The sequence below is a fragment of the Diceros bicornis genome, chromosome 2 (assembly GCF_020826845.1).
Source record: "Diceros bicornis minor isolate mBicDic1 chromosome 2, mDicBic1.mat.cur, whole genome shotgun sequence".
Classification (NCBI taxonomy): Eukaryota; Metazoa; Chordata; class Mammalia; order Perissodactyla; family Rhinocerotidae; genus Diceros; species Diceros bicornis.
The window spans coordinates 22498616-22521142 of NC_080741.1; the positions used below are offsets into that span (position 1 = coordinate 22498616).

At 46.3% G+C, this 22527-nt stretch overlaps 1 protein-coding gene across 2 annotated transcripts in view; it reads left to right on the forward strand.

The window, feature by feature from the left end:
• The first annotated feature begins 17474 nt into the window (after positions 1 to 17474).
• The window catches only part of GALNT15 (polypeptide N-acetylgalactosaminyltransferase 15), a 47494-nt gene continuing 42441 nt past the window's right edge, over positions 17475 to 22527 (forward strand). For both annotated transcript variants that reach the window (XM_058549148.1, XM_058549137.1), the window contains exon 1: positions 17475 to 18001. In XM_058549148.1, the coding sequence (XP_058405131.1) occupies positions 17475 to 18001 (527 nt within the window). The remainder of the gene's footprint in view (positions 18002 to 22527) is intronic.

Genomic DNA, 22527 nt, shown 5'->3' on the forward strand with positions numbered 1-22527 from the left:
AATGAGGTCACAGCCCAGAACAGCCAAGCTCTCCTTGACCCAGCCAAGAAAAAAACAGTCTTAGTGGCTACAGAAGCCCTATAGGTCACTATGAGCATGGCTGGTAGGACCAACCAGGCTGGGACTCACAGACTGGGAGAGCCACTTAAGGTAACGGCTTAGAATTGAAGAATCTCAACAACAGTCCCGGATTGTCCTCTATCCTAGGTTCTAATCTCTAGCACTTAATGCAGTGCCCGGCACATAGTAGATGGTCTGTAACCCTCAGATAACCTTCCCTATTAGGGTCTAAGTTCCAACACCTAAAGCAGTGCCTAGCACGTTGCGGTGGTCAATCACCCCAGCTGTCTTCCCCACTGGGCTGTGATTCCAGAACCCAACATAGCACCTGGCATATAATAGGTAGTTCAATTAACGTTGATTGGATGGTTGCGTTCATAAATAAATAATTGGATGGACAGATGCATGGAAGGCAGGAAGGAAAGGAGGATGGGAGGAAGAGAGGGAGAGAGGGAGAGAAGAAGGATAGATAGATGGATGGATGTTACTAAATCTCTGCTTAAAACTAACTGGTCAAAACACTGGGCTCAGTTCCTCAAAAGGCAATCCCTAAAATTGTGGAACCCTTCCCCTAATTGTTACAAAGTCCTCCCACTGATTGAGCCCAAAACTGCCATGTTGTAACTTGCCCTTGGCAGTTATAATTTTCTCCTCTGCATCTTCCTGCTCTTTCTAGCAGGTCTTTCTAAAAAGGAATCAGACCTTCCTATCTGCATTCTCTCTCTTCATTAGCATTGGAAACTAGCAAGAAACGTCATAGGTTTTTAGATGCAGAATCACAAGAAGGGGAGGTTTTAAGAAATCAACAAGTCTGTATTTCCTCTAAGAATCCATCTGCTCTGGTTTCCCCAGGCATCCGTGCAACAATTTTTTTGAAAAGACCTAGGGCTCTTTGATCCCTCCACCAAGAGCAGGCCTCCTTATACCAAGATGGCAGCCACAGAGCACGGAGGTCCGTGGACACTTTGGTGACCTCATAATGTGTCAATTAGCTAGGTTGACCTACATTTCCCAGAATTCTTTCTTATATGTTTTCAGTTAGTGTGGTTATTTTGTTTTTCCCAGTTTAGATATTTGAAAGGATTCCCCAGACTCCACAGAGTATTCTCACATAAGACTTTTATTTAAAGGCAAAGGATACAGTGCAGGGAGAGAAAGAGAACACAGGGAAGCAGCGTAGGTCCCAGAGACAATCTGCAGCACAAGGTTTGTGCACAAGGGCCCAACCTTTCTTCACATAGACCACACTGAGTCTCTGGATGGAACTGCCAAGATCTGTGCTAGGAAACTCAGCTTCAGGAGAATTCACTAAAAGAGCTAGATGGCTCTTTAAGTAGTCAAGCCAGGCTTATCAAACTGGTGAGGCCAGTTGCAAACCACCAGCAAAGAAGATAACTCTGGGGCTTGCCAGGAGGGTTTCAGACCTTAAACAGCATATCATACATCCTACTGCCCTCATCTTAGTCGTAAGTCAAAAACCAGACATTCAGACATCCCCAAAGGTAAAGATAGAGCTTTGCCAATATCTCCATGGTGGGACACAAGAGGGATTCTTGGGAGATCTGGAAGGCAGAAGGGAAGAAACAGATATTATGTAGCTCACACAGGTTGTTGCTGATCTGCTGACTCATGCCCTTGGCATGAAGTAGTTGCTGGGCCTGTAACTATTCTACCTTCCCCTGCATCCCCTCCTTCTCTGCTCCTATTTCTGGGCCAGGTGTCTGTGTTTAGCTCCATGGAAAAGGGGCCCAGCTTCTGCAGGATATCCACAACACCTATCTCAGAGGCAACAAGAATTGACATAGGTTTAATCCATCCTTGTGGGGTTTCAGTATTTATGGGTTCCAGCTTGTTCTTGATCTCCCCTACTTTGTATCTATCTTTCCTTCCTAACTGCCTGTCCTGTGGACTTCAATCTCCAGCGTCAGATGTGAAGACAACAGCTTTACAGAGACCGCTTAACCAGCTCCGATGATTATGTAAGGCTATATCTCTGTAATAAATCTCTTAAATATAAATCTCTCTCTCTCTCTCTCTCTCTCTCTCTCTCTCTCTATCTATCTAATCTCCTAGGAGTTCTGTTTCTCGTGTTGACTCCAGACCCCTGACTGATTTGGTACTCTGCCATTCCCTGGGAGCACAGCCACTGGCCTCTCCATCCCTCTGTGTTGAAGAAAATGCCAGATGGCGGCAAATTCCCTGGGCTCTGCTTCCACACACACTGCCACTTGACTTGCAAGTTCCTTCTGACAATTTCTATTCTATGCGCAGGTGGAAGGCTGGGCAGGCAGCCCTGTTCTCAGCTACAGAGTGGGCTGACTGGCTATGTAGACTAGCAGATGCCAGACGAACAGCCCAACCTCTCACGAGAGGGAAAATGCCAAAACAGTGACAAAAAATCACTGGAAAATTCCACTGGCCATGACAAATGGTAGTCCTTGGACATCTAATAAACCTTGTGGCAGGAGAGTGAGGTGAGCTTGCTAGACAGACACAGAGGTGCCACGCCACGTGGATGTCAGGGCGGACTTCTAGGCATCTCTTGGCATTCCCAGAATGCCTTAGAGTGCATGTGAGATAAAGATATACTTCCTCTGGGCTCATACCCAACAGGTGGGGTTTTGCACATCTTCTATCAGAGAAGTTGCAAATTGGCAGTCCGTGGGCTGAAGTTGGCCTGCCAACATGTTTTTTTAGGCCTTAACAGTGTATTTTAAAATTTTTGAATTTATCGCCAACTTTTACTAATTGGGGATTTCACATTTTAAAAAATCTAAATTTCCCAATTTTCTTGAAAAATCAGAAGATTTTTGCAAGTATAGACCTATTTTCCTGCATGGCAAAAATTGGCCGGAGCTGAGTAACAGCTGTTCTCGTCAGACAAGGACAGGAACTCTCTAGCTCATGCAGTTCCCCCCAGCCTACTGCTCTTGCTTATGTTACCTGCCTGGCTTCTGGAGGCATCTAAGTTTATAAGCCCTGGTCATCTCATCTGTAGCAGATGCTCACATCCTCTCCCACAGTAGTAGAAACCCAGGCTGGACATCAATTGCCAGTGTCTATACCTCTTTGCCTGAGGACTTTCTTTGGCAGCCAGACCCTCTGTCTGCTCCCCAGTAGGCCATGAGTGCCCCTTCCCAGGGGTCCTCAACTGATGGGAGTTGGTGAATGAATACCCCAGCCTCCTCCCTCTTGGTTGGGATCACTCTGAAGCACATGCTCTGTTCTGGCTCCCAGAGGTCCCCAATGATATTAAGCTCTATGTACGCACAGTGGTAGCTGCCTTGATGACATGCCCTTTGAAGGCTGCCCTATCTTCCCTATCTCCCTTCCCTTCTTCCCTACCAATGTGTGTTTTTTTTTGCCACCTGAATAAACCTCTAGTACAGTTTATTGTACAATAACAAGAATTCATAGTAGTTATGTTCTATAAAGTTGCCATGCACACTGCATTAGCAAATAGTGAACCATTGCTCCCAGGGGAAATAAAGGGTTAGGTTCCTGTGAGCCTCCACTCACAATATTTTGGTCAACCAATCAATATAGAACCTTGTTCTATGTGTTTATGTTCAAGGATACCTTATTTAACATGTATTGTTGATTCATTAACATTGAGCTCACAGCCAACAGCACAATGACTCATGCCTGAACAAAGCTCATCTAACACATATATTTTCTCCGTAAGCCACATCACAGCCTTCTTGTGTTTTGGAACACTAGACAGCACTTCAGCACTAGGCTTGAGGGCTGTTTTAAACAACAAAATCACCGGCACAAAGCACAAAAATGTGAAAAACGTGGCACTAAATAGACCATGAAAAAGACACTTGTTTACACCATGAGAGCTGAAACAAGAAGGCAGAGCCTTGCCTTATTTGCCTGAGTTGGGAGTGTGCATATCAGGTAACTCAAATTTTGTTGGCACTCTGCACATGTCCACAAATGACTGTGCAAGTGCCATGCATATTGATTTTGAGCTTACAAAGAAACTGTAGCCAATAGACAAATTCACAAATACAGAATCTGTGACTAATGAGGATCAACTGTACCTCAGAGTCTGCTTTGAGGGAACCCCAAGTGAAGACAACATCATAGAAGTGCTTTCCTCTTCAAGTAATTCAGGGGCGACTAAAAAATGGGAAGAAATATAAAATGATGGTTTTCAGGCAGTGGCTATCAGGTAGCACAGGATAATGATCCCAGTGAGAGGGGAAACAAATGAGGTGAGTCCTATGATTTCCCCAGAGTATTGCCTAGAGACTGTTTCCAGGGTGCAGTGCAGCAAGGAGGAAGCCAGGTAGAGCCTGGGGTTAGCCCTGAGTTGAGGAGACAGAGCTGGGAGACCGGGGAGGCCAAGGCAGTTAGAGTTTGCAAGGCAGAGTACTAGAGAGCCGAGAGCTGTGCACAGAGAGAGCTCCAGAGATTTGCAGAACATCTCCCTGAGTCTGCATGTGAGTTCTGATCAGACATGCATGTGAGAAAATGACCCAAGGCCAGGGAAAAAACCATCTGGAAAGAGCAGGAGAAAGAATCCTCAGAGCTCACACAGGTTTGGGAATAGTTAATGTTCCCACCAGCCTGAGTGGAGAACCTCATAATTCTTGGGGCATTAACAGAGTACTCATAAGGGTCTTGCCTCAGTAGTGGGGAAAAATTGGCCCTAACTAAAGACTGCTCAAAAGATCAAGTTGTTTGCAAGTAAATGAACTAACTTCCAGAATAAAGCTCAACAATGTTTATAGAAATACAATGTATCTAACATCAAACAAGATAAAATTCACAACATCTGGCATCAAATTAAAAATTACCAGGCATGCAAAGAAGCAGTAAAATGTGACCCATAATGAGGAGAATTAATAGAAACAGATGAAGAAATGACACAGATGACAGTGTGAGTAGACAAGGACATTGAAACCATTCTTATAGCTATATTCCATATGTTCAAGAAAGTAGAGGAAAGATTGAACATGTTAAGTAGAGACTTGAAAGATATTAAAAAGGTCCAAATAGAACTTCTAGAGATAAAATTAGAATGTCTGAGATGAAAAAGGAAAAATACACTAAATGGGATTATTAGGGGATTAGATACCAGGAGAGGAAAAGATTAGTTAACTTGAAGACATAGCAATAGAAAATGGAAACAGAAAATGTAATTTAGAGAGATAAAAGAGTAAGATAAGTCAGAGGCTTTATTAGAGGGTGGCTTCTAGTCGCACGTCATTTAGGTCTGCCCCTGGAACCTGACTGGGAGGATGCAAGATGGAGAAGCTGGACTAGGGGCCAAGTTTCCTTGATACACTGTCAGCAGGAAGGGCCGTGCCTCCTGCCTCCACTCCGGCTCAAGATGGCTTCCAACACTCCCCACTTGCTTCTTTCAGGCCTTAGAGATTCAGTGGGTGGCTGCCTCTACCTACTCTACTTTTAAGGGATGTTCTTCCCAGGAAATGGAAAGAAATGGCTATGGAGTTTCCTGTCTCTCCAGTTCTTTTCCCCATTTTTGCCCTCTGAGAAACACAGGCACATTTTAAGACTTGCTACTCTTTAATGATAAATGGACAGGAGACAAGAATAACAAAATGAAGACAAAATAAATGTCCTAAATACCATACTAAGTTTTCATAGATTTGCTTCTACTGAATGGTAAAATATAAAATTGGGAGTGGGTTTGCCTTTCTCCACAGACGTCTCTGAGCCCCTTCTCAGATGACTCTAAATATACCCTGAATAAATGCTGGGGCCCTGCAGAAATGAATATCAAAACCTCAATAAGATACCATTAATTTTCGTTAATTATTAAATATCTCAAACATACTGAAAATAAGATACACCCATGTATTTACATTCCAAGTTTTTAAAAAGATATGTTGTCATATTGGCATCAGATCTTTTGATTTAATTAATATTGGAAGTTACAGATACAGCTAACACCTTCTTTCCCTACTCTGTTCCCTTCTTTCTCCCCATTCTCAACAATACTTATCGCGTGAAGGAGTGGTTCTTTTTAAGAATTTTTGTTTTACCACATATGCTTAATATGTGGTATCATTTTGATTATTTAAAAAATTCACTTAGATATCATACTATGCTTTTACAAGTTACTTGTTCACTCAATGTTATGATTTAGAGATTTACTTGCCTTGATTCGTGTAGATTTAGTTCACTTATTCTAAGTGCTTGTGTAGGACTTCATTACATGACATTATATGGACATTTGGGTTATTTTCCATCTTTTGCTATTACAGTGCTTCAGTGAATATCCTTGTACGTGTTTTTTCTGAAAATGTACGAAAGTTTCTCCCGGAAGTGGAAATGTTGGGTTGTAGAGTATGTGCATCCTCAACCTTACTGGATACTGCCAGAATCCTCATCAAGGGTACCAATTTAGACTCCCACAAGTAGCATCGGAGCAGTCCCTTTCTCACACATCTTTGACTGAATTGATAGTATCAGACTTTAAAATTTTTTTATCAGTCTGTATCTAGACTCTCTATTCCGCCCCACAGATCTGTTTCTCATTCATACGCCAGGACTACACTATTTAATGATTATAGCTTTATAAATCTAGATATCTGGTGAGAGGGGTTTCCTTCTTTGTTCTTCATTATTATCTTATCTATTCTTGGTTCTTTACCATTCTGTACTAATTGTAGGATAGCTTGTGAAGATATACGGATTTTGAATGTAAAGACAGCGAATTTATAGATGAATTTGTGGAGGACTGACATCTATATGATATTGAGTCTTTTCACCCAGGATCATGCTATATCTCTCCAGGTTTACTTTTATTCTTTCAATAAAGTTTACAGTTTCCCCCATAAATTTTGTGAGATTTATTACTTAGAGGTAAAAACCTTAGAGTTTTTTATTGCTGAGATACCGTTTTTCACTTATAAGGTAGGTAAAGACAAAAAAGGTTAACACTCTATACTGGTAAGATTATGGCGAAATAGGCATTCTGATATTTTATTAGTGCAAGTGTAAATTAATACAACCTCTTTGGAGTACAATTTGCAATAGCTCTAAATTTTTTAATGCACATTTTATGTGACTCAGAAATGCCACTTCCAGGAATTCACAAATATATGCACATATATATGAGATTTTGTGTGTATAAGGATATTTAAGGCAACATTATTGTAAGAGTTGGTATAAAAAAAGTTGGTAACAACCTATATGTGTATTGTTGGAAGACTGGTTAAAACAACCATTAAACAGTTTATTTTTTTGACAGAATACTATGCGGCCATTAAATAAAATGAGGCAGCTTTATAAATACTTACATGGGAATATGTCCAAGATTTTTATTTTTTTTTCTTCTTCCTGCTTTCTTTATGTTTAGTTTGCTTTTCTTTTTCCAGTTTCTTAAGGGGGTAGGTTAGGTTATTGATTTGAAATTTTTCTTCTTTTTTGATATAGGTATTTACAGCTATAAATTTCCTTCTAATACTGCTTTAGCTTCACCCCATAAATTTTGGTATGTATCTTTATTTTCATTTATTTCAAAGTATTTTCTAACTTCTCATATGATTTCTTCTTTGATCCATTGGTTGTTAAGGAGTGTGTTGTTTAATTTCCACATAGTTGTGAATTTCTCAAATTTCTTTCTGTCATTGATTTCTATTTTCATTCCATTTTGGTTGGAGAACATACTTTGTATGATTTCAATTATTTCAAATTCATTGAGGCTTGTTTTATGGTTTAGCATATGGTCTATCCTCGAGAATGTTCCATGTGCACTTGAGAAGAATGTGTATTTTGCTGCTGATGGGTGAAGGACAGCGACACCTCTTAAATTCCTGTCTTCTCTTATCCTACTCTCTCTTGCCTACAGTTATTTCAGAGCATCTCACCCTCAAACTTGAAATCTGTCACTCTTGTGCCTAGTTCACAAGGCTTTCTTAGTTTTTGTTTGTTTGTTTTTTTCCTTTTTTCTCCTCTCTCTTGCCTCTTTATTATATAGATCAACTTAACCTCTCCCATGGTGGTTCTTCCTTCTCTGCCTCCTCTCTATTCTCTACTTTTCTATCATTCAGATTCTCCCAGAACAAAATAGAACCTGAGAACTGACCCAAACACCAGAATCCACCCCTTTTCTCCATGCCTCTTTAGTTCAGTCTCTCTCTATCCATTTTCCTGAATCTGCATTACAAAAAGTCCAGGAACCAAGCTGACAAGGAGAGAACTCTCCATATGGTCAAATCTCTCCATGAGGGTAAAATGAGTGGTGAAGACAAAAATTTTCCTTCTAGACCCACCTTTCGTAGATCACAGACCCACTGGGAGATCCCTGTAAACAGTCTTAATCAACCTTGGTGGGAATATCCTCATTCCTCAAAGTCACTGCTGGAAATTCCTCCTAGTTCTGTCTATGTCTGACAGAACCACATGCAAGCCTTTGATGGTGGCAGTCCCAAAGTTGGATTCAACTTGGTTTGAATTCGTTATTCACACGCTATTCAAATCATAGCACCAGCAGATGCCAAGAACACAAGATCCCTCACAGCTGTCTAAGATCTTTCAGCCTATGGAGGGGTGGAAAGGTAACTGCACTTTTGCTGTTCATCTCCAGGCTTGGAGAAATGTCACGCCTTCACATTTTATTTTGTTTTCTTCATATTTACCCAAATATTAGTTTGTACATCTCTATAATTACTCCCAGCCCAGTATATGGTTATAAGTATTTGTGGACCTGTCTTACTGGCCGTATCTTATTTATCTTTTCATCCTCTGTGCCAAGCACCTTGCCTGGCACATAGTGGCTATTCAGCAATGTTTGCAGAATGAATGGAGACAACACAATAATAAATACACCCAGTAGGGCTTCACAATACTTTTCCAAAGGAATAATTATAGGTACTGCAAACCTAATATATTGGTAACTTAACTCATCTTCTATCTTCAAAATCTACTCCAAGCCCTGTGTAGTTATTCTTCCAGGTACTGTCTCAAAAGTTTGGTAGCCTCTTTAATCCCTTCAACCCCTCTTCCAGTCAGTGCAGTTATCTGCAAGGCTTGTTTCAAATGTATACTACAAATGCATACGTACGCATGTGCGCGCACATGTGCTACACGTTTTCTAATTTGAGTATAGAGGATGGTGCATTCACCCTGCTTTCTACACCAGGACCAGAAATGGACCTTTATTCTCAGAATTATAGGAACAATGAAGAGCAGAGATTCACTGTTCTCTTAGACCGCTCACACCTTTCAAGACACCTGGAACTCAAATGGCAGGATGAGATGTTTGAGGTACTAACTGATATGTTTTGCTCTCAAGATGTTGATTTGGGTCACGGCCATTGCCCAAGTCTAGGCCTCCCAGACAGGCAGTGTCAGGGCTGCCCTTGCCTCCCCATCATCCTGTCCGGATGGATCCACATGGGATAAGCTTACTGTCTGTGCCTTCTTTCCCAGTTTGACACTCACCTAGTATTACTGAGCAGTCTCCTGCGCAGAAGGGGTAAGTTTCTGAAAACATTTGTCTTCAGAAGAAAAAGATGTTGCCTTTTAAAATATATATAATCATGACTTGAAAACAAAATGACAAGATTTTTCCCCCATGTTTTGTTAGAAACCCTTTTTTTTAGTGGAATTGGGTGATTAGAATCAATTCCAGAATACTGTTACTGTCACTGGGATTAACTGGGTTTTTCAGACAGGTTGACTTTACAGTGTCAGGCATGGCCTTTACCCTTCAACAGGTTATTCTAGGCATAATCTAGAATATACAGAAGAATGTTTCACTCTCGTTAGGACTTAGGATCTAAGAGAGTCCTGATTACGTAGTTACATACTTTATTGCACACAATACAGATCAGGAAACTCGTCATAGTCAGACTTAAATAAAAAGAACAGCAATGATCTTGCTGAATACTACAGGAAGTTATTTCTTTCAGCAATTACTTTACTCCACAAGCAGAAATCAAAGAAAGAGATAAAGCATTCATGCTGTTTGGCATCTTCATCTTAGTTTGGATTCCCCTGAAAGCAAACCCTGAGATAAGGACTTGGACGTACGTAGTTTATTTGGGAAGAGAACCCAAGAAGCACAAGTGAGGGATTGGGGAGAGTAAGATGAAGAAGGGAGAAAATGAATAAAGGGTGTACTGATGAGAAGATTGCTACTGTGGACAACTGGGGCCTCAATCCTACTAGGAACACTCGAAAGAATTATGCAGACCATGTCTTAGAATAGTCTCGCTGAACCTGTTCAGTATTATCCACTGAGGTATTTACCCACCAATTTCCTTTCCTTTATGATTGAAGTTGCTTAATGATTGAAGTTAAATCCCCAGCACTTCTGGCCTGCTCGACACGAAAGGTGAGCAAGCTCCCTGATGCTGGAGAAACCCTCAGGCAGGCAGGAAGATGCAGGCACTTGAGGGGATAAGCTATCTACACGCACGGGAACTGTCCACCCACAGCGGCCAGTGAACTCAGAGCTAGGACAAGGGGATCTAGAACAGTGAATCAACCAGGGCTTCTACAATCTCTTTGGGAATTAGAAAATGTTAAACATACTTTTTAAATCACCTAGGCCAGGAGAGGAATAGTTCATGGGAAAGCAAAGAGATCTTGGATCCTATTGGGTCCCTGAAAATTGTCCTAAGCCCCTCCCCTAAGCCAAGTCTCAGGGCAGGAAGTATATGTGGTGGTAAATGACAGAAACCCCAGATAGTGAGGACCAGTGTCCCCATATTCAAGTACAACCCAGGGTAATGGCAAGACCCCAGTGTCCTCTTCAACCAGCATGGTGTAGGAGCAGAAGAAAAGTCTTATGTGGGCTTAGGCAGGTGGATGTGAGGGAGTCTCACAGAGTTCCCCATGCCCCCCAAAAAGAGTAGCCTGGTTGTGTCACAGAAAGCCTGTGACCCAAGGAGGGCTTGTGTGTAGAGAGCAGGTGGATACAGCAGAAGCTCTGCAGGGAAGTGTCTCCAGGCCAGATGGGAACAGCGCACTTTCAGAGGACTCAGGCACAGATAGATGACGATGACGAGGACAGGTCTGCTCCATCCCCATGCCTGAGCCCTGTGTAGCACCCACAACTCAGACCCTGCCCCAGGAGAGTAAGGGGATGGAGAAACCTTGAACCTCCTGAGATTGGCTCCACCACTGAGGAGAATGTGGGTTCATAAGTTCTGCTATGGCAAAAATAAAAACCCTCCTCTGGCCTTGCACATCTGAGTCTGGGGCCTGAGGTTTAAACACACAAAACTGAGCTGTCTTGCTTCCGCCTCATGCCGCAGCAGAACTTATCCTGGGCCAGAGAGAAACAGCTTGAGCTTGGATCTCTTCCTGGTCATGTTCAGGGAGACGTATTCTTTCTGAGAGTACTCTCAAACCTCAGCAGACATTTGAAGCTTCTGGAAGGCTTGTTAAAACACAGATGCCTGGGCCCACCTCCATAAACTCTGGCTCAGCAAGTCTGAGAAGGGCCTACTTTCTTAGGAATCTTTGCATTTGAAGATGGCCCTGCCAGTGATGGTTGGGTACAGAAAGGGTGCTTCCATACAAGCATCGTGGATGCCATTCCCCCCCTCCCCAAGTTAGCCCTGTGTAAAGACTGTTCTGGGTCATGGCTTGCCATTGTGGCGTTTAGACACATTAGTGCCCTGATCACTGGCATTGTCCTTTCCCCATACAATCCATGACCAGAGTGAGCACAAGGAAAGCAGAGCCTTCTGGGTGATATCAGAGAACCAGGAACTGGGGTGGGCCACCTCAGGCACCATCCTCTTAGGTAGTCTGAGGGAAGGGAAGAGGTGGAGTTGGCTGTTTGATATGTGGTGGCATGTCTTCCCGCTTCCCTTCTCTCCTTTCTAAGGCCAAACATTCATATTGATCCCAGGGTGTTCCCTTTTTGTCAACAGTTCATTTAGTGCATGATGTATAGTGTACATCAGATCTCATCTCTGAGAGCCATTTATTTGACGTGTGTTGCTGAACCAGGCACTGTGCTGGGTGTGAGAGAGACAAAGATGGAACCACCATTAATAGAGAAGACCAAAAAGCAAACAGCCATCACCATATGCTATACTAAAGTCAAACAGAAAACATGCCTGTGGTTAAGTGTCTTGGGGAATTTTCTCCCCACCCTCCTTGCTTCTTGCTCCTCTCTTCACCTTAGCTTGGGATGGAATCCAGGATGGTGACCAGGCGGACAGCTGTCAATGACATCTTCTTGAATTGCCTGGGCCAGGTCTCCCATTGCATGGCGGAGTGTTTATTTACTACCTGATGTCCACTGTTCTCTCATTGAAGGCTCTTGGTTTCTGATTTGTTCAGGTGCTTTAACCTGCTACCAAATGAACTGAAATCTTCCAACTTTTTTCTAGGCAAATAGGAGACTTTTCCATACCAAATGCGCTGTGGCCTATGAGAAAACAGGCAGATGAAAAGCTAAAGGAAGCAACATGGAGAAATCCCAACAGCTCTCTGAATGGGGTGTTCACTGTCTCAGCTCTCTGAGCTCTGAGCCTGGATAAATGATGCTACAAGTCTCACGAGGGACCTGTGGTCCACATTTGAGACTTCACCAGATCTGGCTTATTTTAAACTGGAACTGAGAACCCCAGGCCAGAGTCCAGATCCAGTCCTTAGAGGAGCCTTTCTTCAGGGCTGTCTCTGTCATGGGAAGACCAGGCCCAAGACCCTGGACTGAAGAGTTAGTGTAACACAGGCAAATAGATAGGATAGGAGAGAGAACGGAAGGACAGAAGGAGAGGGAGAGTTGAGAGAAGGGAAAGGAGGGAGGGAGGTGGTATGTGCGAAAGGAACTGTATTAGTTTTCTGAGCAGCTGTAACAAAGTACCACAGCCTGGGTGGCTGCAACAACAGAAATTTATTTCCTCACCATCCCGGAAGCTAGAAATCTGGAATTAAGGTGTCAGCAAGTTTGGTTCCTTCTGAGGGCTGTGAGGCGAATCCGTTCCATGTCTATACCCTGGCGTCTGGTGGTTTGCTTGTAATTTTTGGTGTTACTTGGCTCATAGATGCATCACCTCCACCTCTGACTTCATCTTCACATGGCGTTCTCCCTGTGTGCATGTCTTTGTGCCCAAATTTCTCCTTCGTATAAGGTCAACAGTAATATTGGATTAGCGCCCACCCTATAACCTCGTCTTAACTTGATCATCTGTAGAGACCCTATTTCCAAATAAGGCCACATTCACTACTAGCGGGTAGGACTTCAACATCCTTTAGGGGGACACAATTCAACCCATAATGGGAACACAGGTGGGAAAGAGAGGAAGAGAGAGCCTGATGATGGGGCAGGTACCACAGTACTGTGTCCAGTCCCTTCTCCCCCAAAGATCCCTGGATGGGGCAGTGTAGCTTCTGAGGCTTTGGGCAATGAGTAATAGATGGGTTGTCCCTTGAGGAAGTCTCATTTCTGAGGCTGAGAGGAATAAGATGGAGATGGAAAGGACGTTTGTGTTGTGTTTGGGGATCCATGGCTTGCTTGGTTTTGTTCCTGAGCAGAAGACATGGAGAAGAAAAGTCCAGCTACATGAGGACAGAAGCCAGGAGACAGGGTTGTAGACCGGGGATGCACTTCTGACATCTGGGTGATGAAGGGAGGATCAGGCCATGAGAAGATATACGAGCAGCGAAGTAACACCCCTGCGAGCCAGGAGCTGGGATGGGGCAGAACAGCATGCATGCGGGACATGGTCCTGGCGGCCTGGGGTTAGGAAAGCCTGCTGCTCCCTCCAGGCCTAGTGACTCTGAAAAGCCTGGGGATTTGTGGGAAAGTCTGAGTCCTATGCTGTGTGGAGATGTAACACTTGTTGCATTGTCCGTGAATGGGATTCCTTCCATTAACTGTGTAATGAACGCTTGGGGGGAACTGTCACAGGTCCATTAGAGTGAGTTTCCCCAGGAGGCTTGCGAGAGTCAGAGCCAAGGGCAGCACGGCCGAGACCCTCTATGGTGGTCATACCAAGATGGTCCATTCTGACCCTGAGCCATCCCAGCAGGTGTGGACCAGTTCGAGGGTTTTTGAGGTGACTCTGTCCATTTGAAGAGCACCTGGAATTTTATTTCCTTTAGGGCAGCCTTAAAGTATCATCCAGGTTTATGGGTTGTGTAGAGTCCTTTTAGGGCTGATCCAAATCCTAGAGTCTCAGGGGATATGCAGACTTTGCTTGACTTGAATCAGAATAGCCATCTAGTTGTCTCTATATTCATTTGACAAACATTTATTGAGTGCCTAGTGCATGCCAGACGCAGGGCCAGTCTCTGGGGAAACAGCAGTGAGCAGATAGAACCTCTCCCCATGTCGGGCTTACCTTTCAGGGGGTGGGATAGGGGGCAGACAGGAAAGGACTCAGTATCTTACTTGTCGAGTGTTGAGAAGAGCCACAGAGATTCTTAAGGAGAGCAGGGGAAGAGAATGGAGAACATCACACATAGATGGAGGGGCTTCTGATGCCAAAAGCTGGGTCAGGGAAGGCCCCACTGAATAGGTGACAATCGAGTAAACACAAAAGTGACGAAATAAGCCATATGGCTGGATTTCTGGGCCAAGAGCCATCAAGTGGAGGGTGGGCCAGGTAAAGGCCCTGAAGGGGGGTGTGCCTGGTGAGTTTGAGATCAGTGTTGCTGGAGAGGGTGGGGGAGGGTGCTCTGTCACAAGGGAGGAGACTGAGCATACTCTGAAAGCCTCCTGGAATTGAAGCTTTCTGTCTCATCATCCTCACGAAACTCAAAATACCCCAGAAATTCTAAACTTCAGCTTCCAGGGTGTCTGCCTCTTGAACCTAAAAGTCACGCAACTCCCACCCCCAGTACACCTGATGTAGGGCTTGGGAAATATGGTCCAATCTAGCAATTCCTGAGTGCTGTCCATCCGGGCCCCTGCTGGGCTATCAGCAGAGCAGCCTCATATAACCCACTATTTCACCTCTGGCTCTATGAATGGCTTCGAGGAAAACACACATATTTGCACACATATACACACACACGCAAACAATGGAAGAAGCAACTGAGTCAAAACGAAAAACATTTTTTTCCATGAGACGTTTAGGCTCACATTCTAAGATCAAAATCAAAACAGAAACAATGAGAAATTCACATCAGGAGCCCCCAGTGTTGGTTGTCCCCACTCCACTGCTGATGACAAGCCTTGTGATGATGCCTTCTCCTGACAAGCCATCAGGAGAAACCCACCTCACAGCGATGAGTGGTTACCCTTAGTCAACTGTTCCATCCAGAAGCCCCAGCACTCTGAGCATGCTGGATTCCCTTCTCTCTCCCATCCTCATCACTCCCTCCGTGATCTTAGGTCTCATGGCCTTGAACATCTTCTATGTGCTACTGGTGTCCGACTTTCCCTCTGAGGCTAGACCTCGCCCCTGACCTCCAGCTGTCGTATGTCCAGCTGCTTACCCTCTTCTCCCCTTGGCTGTCTAAAAGACATCTCCAGCCTCACATGTCCCAAACTGAGCCACCGCTCTTCACCTCCTTCTACCTGCTCCCGGTCTTCCCCGTCTCAGTCGATGGCAATTCTATTCTTCCAACTGCTCAGACCAAAAACTTGAAATCATCCTCAACTCATCTTTCTCTCACACCAGACATCAGCAAATCCTACAGGTTCTTCCTTAAAATATGTTGAGAAGCTGATCATTTCTCACCACCTCCACTGATGCCATGTTGGTCCACGCCCTCATCCTTAACCACTGAAGTAACGCCTTAGTGGGGCTCCTTGACTCTGCCCTTTGCTTTCCCACTGTCTAATCTCAGCACAGCAGCCAGAGCAATCCAGGTAAAGTCCAAGTCGATGGTGTCTTTCCTCTGCTTACAACCCTCCAAGGGGTCCCATCTCACTCGGAAGAAAAGCCAAAATCCCTACAATGTCCTCCAAGGTCCCACCGGATCCCCGCTTCCCTCTTTCCCCTCTTACCCTCTCATTCCATTTCCCATCACTCTCCACCTTGCCCACTCTGTTCCAGCCACCTGGCGCTCTGCTGTTCCTCAAACAGGCCAGGTACACTCTCACCTCCAGTCCTTCGCTTTTGTTATCCTCTCTGCCCAAAATGCTCATCCCCAGATAGCTGCCTCACCCTCCTTCTTCCACAAATGGTAACTCTCCTGTGAAATCTCCGCTCTCCACTCAGCGGCCATTGTCCTCCACCAGCCCCACGCTCCCCAGTCCCCTTCCCTGCTCTGTTTTTCTCCTTAGGTCTGAAACTGTCTGACCCGCTGTATATTTTATTCGATTATCTACCTGTCTGTCTCTCCCACTCGAATGTAAGCTCCACGAGACATACATTTTGGTCTGTTTTATTCATTGCTGTCCTCCCAGTCCCCAGACTCGCTTTGGCATAATACGTGCTCAATTAATATATGTTGGTTGAATGAAGAAGTTTTATTACTGAAGGAGCATGCCCCTCCTCTTCTGACCTCCCTCCCTCAGTGGCCAGTGTGGCATTCAGATGCTCTTGTGAGCACAAGGGGCTTTCAAGAGTGTGTCCCCAGCTTCCTTCATTTTCAGAAGGACAAGGACTGTGGTCCTTGGGAAGGGAGGGAGAGTCTGGTCCAGCTTCACGGATCACCTGCGGGAGGCTGAGGGTGTAACAGACAGCTAGCTCCCTGAATTTACGTCACACATACAGCCTCTCTGAAATCAGGAGGGCATACGTCCTGCCCCTTTGGGTTGGGAAAGAAATCTTCCTATGAACGAGATTCAAATCCAAACTCCTGGGATGTTCCTGTTTGGGTTTGGTCCCAGTAGTGACGGCTTTGATTTTCCCCCGGAGTTGTGTTCTGTGGGGTTCTGCAGAGCCTGGGAACAGTGAGGGCATTAGGACCGGGAGCGAGGCGCACGCTTGGCTCTGGCTGTGTCTGGCAGAGGTTCTCTGGCTGAGCGCGGAGCTATGTGTGAAAGGAAACCAGGCACTGCCTGCCGGCTTCACATCTGTTGATCTGACCTGACTGGAAGCGTCCAAAGGAGGACGGCTGTCAGCTCTGCTGGACCGAGGACCCGCCAGCTCCCCCCCACATCGCATAGCAACCTGATCACGCGTGCAGGGGGGAAACGAAATACATGGGACTAAAGCCCTGAGCAGAATGGAATAACGATTTTTTTCCCAAGGAGAAAAAGGAGTAAAAGGGGGGCAAACAATTCGGTTTGAAGTCCCCGTGAGTGGGCTTTCAGAAGGCAATTAAAGAAATCCACTCACAGAGGATTGGGTGGGACTTGGGTCCCGTGGCTCTCTGATTGTAAGTGAAGCTGGTCTTACACACGCTGTTGGCAAATGTCAGATGGGAAAACAGGAGCAGGTTAAGTGACGATCAAAGAACTTCCAGGTGGAACCAGGAACCCAGGTTCTGCTGCCAGCTTGAAGGAACCTGGAGCAGGAGGAGAAAGTGAACTTGAACATGACCTGTTGCATTTGGCAAGTTCCGGCAACATGCTCCTAAGGAAGCGATGCAGGCATGGACCACGCAGACTGCAGTTCCTGCTCCTCTTCCTGATGCTGGGATGCGTGCTGCTGCTGGTGGCCATGCTGCATCCCCCCCCGCACGCCCTGCACCAGGCTGTCACAGCCCAGGTCACCAAGCGCAGCCCTGACGCTGAGTACCGCCTGAACTTTGGGGACTCCCAGGAATGGGTGCTTGAGGCCGAGGATGAGGGCCAAGACTATGACCCCCTGGAGGGCCTGCCGCCCTTTATCTCGCTGCGGGAGGATCAGCTCCTGGTGGCTGTGGCCTCACCCAGGGTCAGAAGGAACCAGAGCCAAGGCAGGAGAGGTGGCAGCTACCGGCTCATCAAGCAGTCAAGCAGGAGGCAGGACAAGGAAGTCCCAGAGAGGGACTGGGGGGCCGAGGAGGAGGACCAGGAGGTATCTGAAGATGAGCTGACGCCTCTCAGCCTGGAGGAGGCGCTCAGTGCCCGCATCCCCCTGCAGAGGGCGCTGCCCGAGGTACGGCATCCGCTGTAAGTAAGGCCCTTGCTTCCCTTCCCCCATTATTGGAGTGCAATCCGCAAAACTCCGGGATGCAGCCTTCCTGCGCTCTGCCTCCACTGTCCTCAGGGCAGCGCTTCTCAAGGTGCGGTCCCTGGACCAGCAGCAGCAGCATCACCTGGGGACTTCTTAGAAATGCAGAGTCTCAGATCCCATCACAGGCCCGCTGAGTCAGAAACCCTGGGTGGGGTCCAGTGATCTGTATTTAACCAGTCCTCCGGATGAGGACCACTGTCCTAGAGACAGCAAAGGAGGACCTCTGACTTGTTCCTTCTCTTCCCCGTCCTGGGTTCTAGTCCTCCTGTGTCTGGATTATCGGGTCAAACAGCTTTATCTCTGCAATGCAGAGGGGGCCTGGAGCAGATGTTCTCCAAGGCACTTCTGACTCCAGTACCATTTGATATTATGATTGTTGTCAGTGTTTGCTTTTATTTTGTATCACAATAACTATTGCAGCTAAGATTTTTGTGGCTCCTGCCATGTGCCTGGCTTTAATCAAAGAGCTTTTCATGTATTAACTCATAAAGTCCTTAAAACTCCATAGAATGGGTGCTAGAACTACCATCATGCCTATTTTATAGGTATGAAAATAAGGCACAGAGAGGCCAAGTGACTTGCCCACAGTCACACAGATAGTAAGTGCCAATGCAGGGATTTGAATCCAGGCAGAAGCTCCAGTCTGCCTGAACCACCACTCTGTGCCACCCTCCACTAGACCAAAGGGACAGTTCCAGTGCCCATGAGCTAGAATATTGCACTGATGCAGCCTAACCTGGCAGGTGGCCTCACCCCCAGGAGGCAAGCTGGGAGTGTGATGACATGCAGACTATGCCCAGGGGAATGGTGGGCTTGCCCGGTACATCTCCTGCCCTCCCCCACCATCACCACCGCTGGCCCCAGAGGAGGGGGCCTGGTTACCAGCGTCCAGGGGCAATGCAGCTGGTTATCTTGGGTGATCTAGGTCCCTTCCCTGTAAGCCACTGCTCTTCCCAGAGCCCAGAGAGTTTCCTGGGAAGCAAACACCCCCTCTGACCCTCTGGGTGAGAGGATCCGAGTAGAGCAGCAGCTGGGAGCAGGACCATTTGCTCCTCGGATCCGTGATGGGGCTTGTCTCAGCCTAGCTGCTCAGCCACTCACTCTTAGGGTCGTGCAAATGCCGGGCAGCACCCGAGAGTGAAGCTTCCTTAGGCGGTGTCCCTGGTGCCTCAGTCACCTCTCCCTCGTCCCAACCCTGCTGCTCCGACTCCAGGTCTTGGCCTGAAAAGCTCTTTCCAGGAAACTCCCAGACCCAGCCAGGCCCACCCCATTGAAGTATGGTGCTCTCTGGAGTTTTAATTCATAACACTCATACCAACCGGAGCTAATGGTCATTGATGCCATGCGGTGAACCGCCAGGTCCCAGCACACAGTAAAGAAATGATTGCTGAATGAATGAATATACAGTTCTAAATTCTTGGATACATCTTTTCGTTGGCCTAGAGCAAGAATGAGCAGAGCAAGAATGAGCATCCTAATTTTGTTAATCAGAAACATTGCCTCAAACAAGAGGTCTGTGGCTACCAAAGGTGCTTGTGTGTATGTGACCACGTGTGTCTGCATTGTGTATGTGTGTTTGTGCATATGCATACTTGTGGGTGCATTGTGTTGTGTGTGTATTAAACAGATGCTGTGCATGTGTTGTATGTAATGCATTAGTAGTGCCTAAGGGCCTGGTGCCTGTGTATGTTGTGGTGAGATATGCACAGCTACAAGCTGTGTGTTGTGTTGTTACCTGTGCATGTGTGTTGTGGATGTGTTAATGTTTATGTATGTACGTATGTTTATATGCAGTGTAATGTGTGGTACACGTATGCATTGTGTGTGTTGTGCATGTGGTATGACATGCACCTTCATTGTGCATGTGTGTGTTGTGATGTGGTACTTGTTTTACTTACACTTTTGTGGCACGTGTGTGTGTGTATATTGTGTTGTGACTATGTTGTATGTGCTTGTGTGTGTATTACGTGAGTGTATTACATGTGTGTTATAAATGCATACACATTTATAATGCACTTATGTGTGTATTATGTATGTTGTACATGTGGTGTGATGTGTACTTGTACTGTGTTTGTATGCACTTGTGTGTGTTGTGATGTACTGTTTGCTTTGCATGTTTGTGTGGTACATGTGTGCATGTGTATTTGTTGTGTGTTGCACATGTATACCATGTGAGTGTGTTGTGTGTGTGTGACAAATGTGTTTTGCAAGTGGTACACATGTACATGCGCAAGCGTGTTGTATGTGTTATGCTTGTGCTGTGAAGTGCGTGGGTGTGTGTTGTGCATGTGTGTGAATGTGTGGTGTCACTGTGGGTACATTTTGTGTTGTGTGTGTGAGGTACACGTATGCATGTGTGCACCGCTTCTGTGGTTGCCTCCTCCAGCCAGGGTAACCAGCTCATCTCAGGTTGCCCGGGTCTTTCCTGTCATAGAGACCCCTCAGTCCCAGGCAAATTGAACCCTGGGCCTCCCCAGCCCCAGCCTGCCACTATTCTCACAGGACAGCACAGCCTCAGCTCTGTCCGGAGGTGTGTGGTGCCCTCTTCTGGCATCAGCCAGTCTCTGCCACCTGTGAGGCCCCTGCCTTGGCCCTGAGACTCCCTTCTCCCATCTGCACTTCAGGCCCGGGAGCCTCTCCTTCCTGGCACCTCTCCAGGATACACACGGGATTCTCTGCAAAGTGAGGCAACAACCCCTCACCTTCCCTCCAGGGTACAGGGTTCTCTTCCTCCTACCACTTTAAAACTGGGCCGAAATACAATTCATAAAAGAACAACCATATATGAAGCACCTATTCTGTGCGAGGCCTGCACTGCTACTTCCCCACCAGGGCCAGGAGAACACTGACATCCGCAGACCGCCTCCTGTCGTAGTGCCCCCCACACCGTCACCAACCCCAGAGTCTTGCAAGCCCATCCCTGACTCCTATCCTGGACAAGCCCCGCCGGCCCAAGTTCCTGCACTAAACTCCTAAACCAGCCCCGGCCTTTCCTCATTCTCCGGTCCAGCCCACAGGCCTTTTCTGAGTACCTCTAGGGTCATTGCTGGAGGTCAGTTTGAAAAGGGGACATGCGAGGAAAGTTACCAATAATGCAAGACCACAACAGAAAACAAAAATCAATGTGAAAGAGGTCAAAAGGCAGTTTCTGGAGAGAGAGGTAAAGTTACAGTGAACACCGAGCACTTACCCTGTGCTAGGGACACTGTTGAGTAGTTTTCATTTATTTAATCTTAATAACAAATGCATAAGGTAGGTGATACCCTCATCTCCATTTATGAATGAGAAAACCAAGGCCCAGAAAGGTGAAGGGACTGGTGCCAGGTTACCCGACCAGGTGTGTCTGACACCAGAGTCATGCTCTTAATCACCGTGCTGTACGTTCTGGGCAAGTCACAGGAGCTGGAAGCATTTCAAGCTTTTCCATCTACAAAACGGGGAGAACTCACACTGGTCCACAGGGAGACACGGAGGGGGATGTTTATCACAGCATCCTTGGTGGCACTGAGGAGTTGGAAGCCACCTGGGCATCTCATCCCAGGGCACTGGAGGAGCTGGGTGCAGCCCAGAGATACTCTGCAGGTGGGGGTGGGGGAGGCCTGGGGGGCGCGTAGCAGCCAGAGACTCGGTGCACACTACTGATGGAGGGAGCCCGTCCAAGTACCACACTAAGTTAAAGAGTAAGACGCAGAAAGAGGTCCATAGCACATCATCATGAGGGAAAATGTGAACTCGATGCACGCTGACAACCCATTCTTTGCAAGAAGACATGAAACTCAATGGAATGGTTGTGCTGTGGGGGAGGGCAGGGTCCTGGGGGGCAGGGGCAGGGATAAGGCGAATGAATATATAGATGCAATAAAGAGAAGGGCCCACGATGGAGCCACGGGCTGAGGAATAGGATTCACTCAGCCCTTCAAAGCTGCTGTCAGAAGGTAGGCAGGGAGAAACAAGCCTTGCCCGTTCTGCCTTGTGTGGCATCGACAGCTGTCAAAGCTCTTCCAGGCCCAGCTCTCCTTTGATCATCCTGGCATCCAGCACAGGGCAACTGATGCCCAGGATCAAAGAGGTTCCCGACTGAGAAAGCGCTTTGTAATCTCTGTGTCTAGGCAGGCAGTGGCTCTCAGACTTGAGCGTGCATCAGAACACCTAGAGAGCTCGTTAACATACAGAGTCCTGGCCTCCACCCCTATAGTTTCTGACTCAGTAGGTTGAGGGTGGGGCCCAAGAATTTGATTTCTACAACTTCCTGGGTGATGCCGATACTGCTCATCTGAGGACACTTTTTATGCCTAACAGGTTGGACGGAATGAGCTTCTCAAACTTTAACGTGCATGCAAATCTCCTGGACATCTCGTTAAAATGCAGAGTCTGATTTAGGAGGCCAGGGGTATGGTCCAAGATGCTACATTTCTATCAAGCTCCCAGTTGGTACCAGCACTGCTGGTCCACAGATCACACT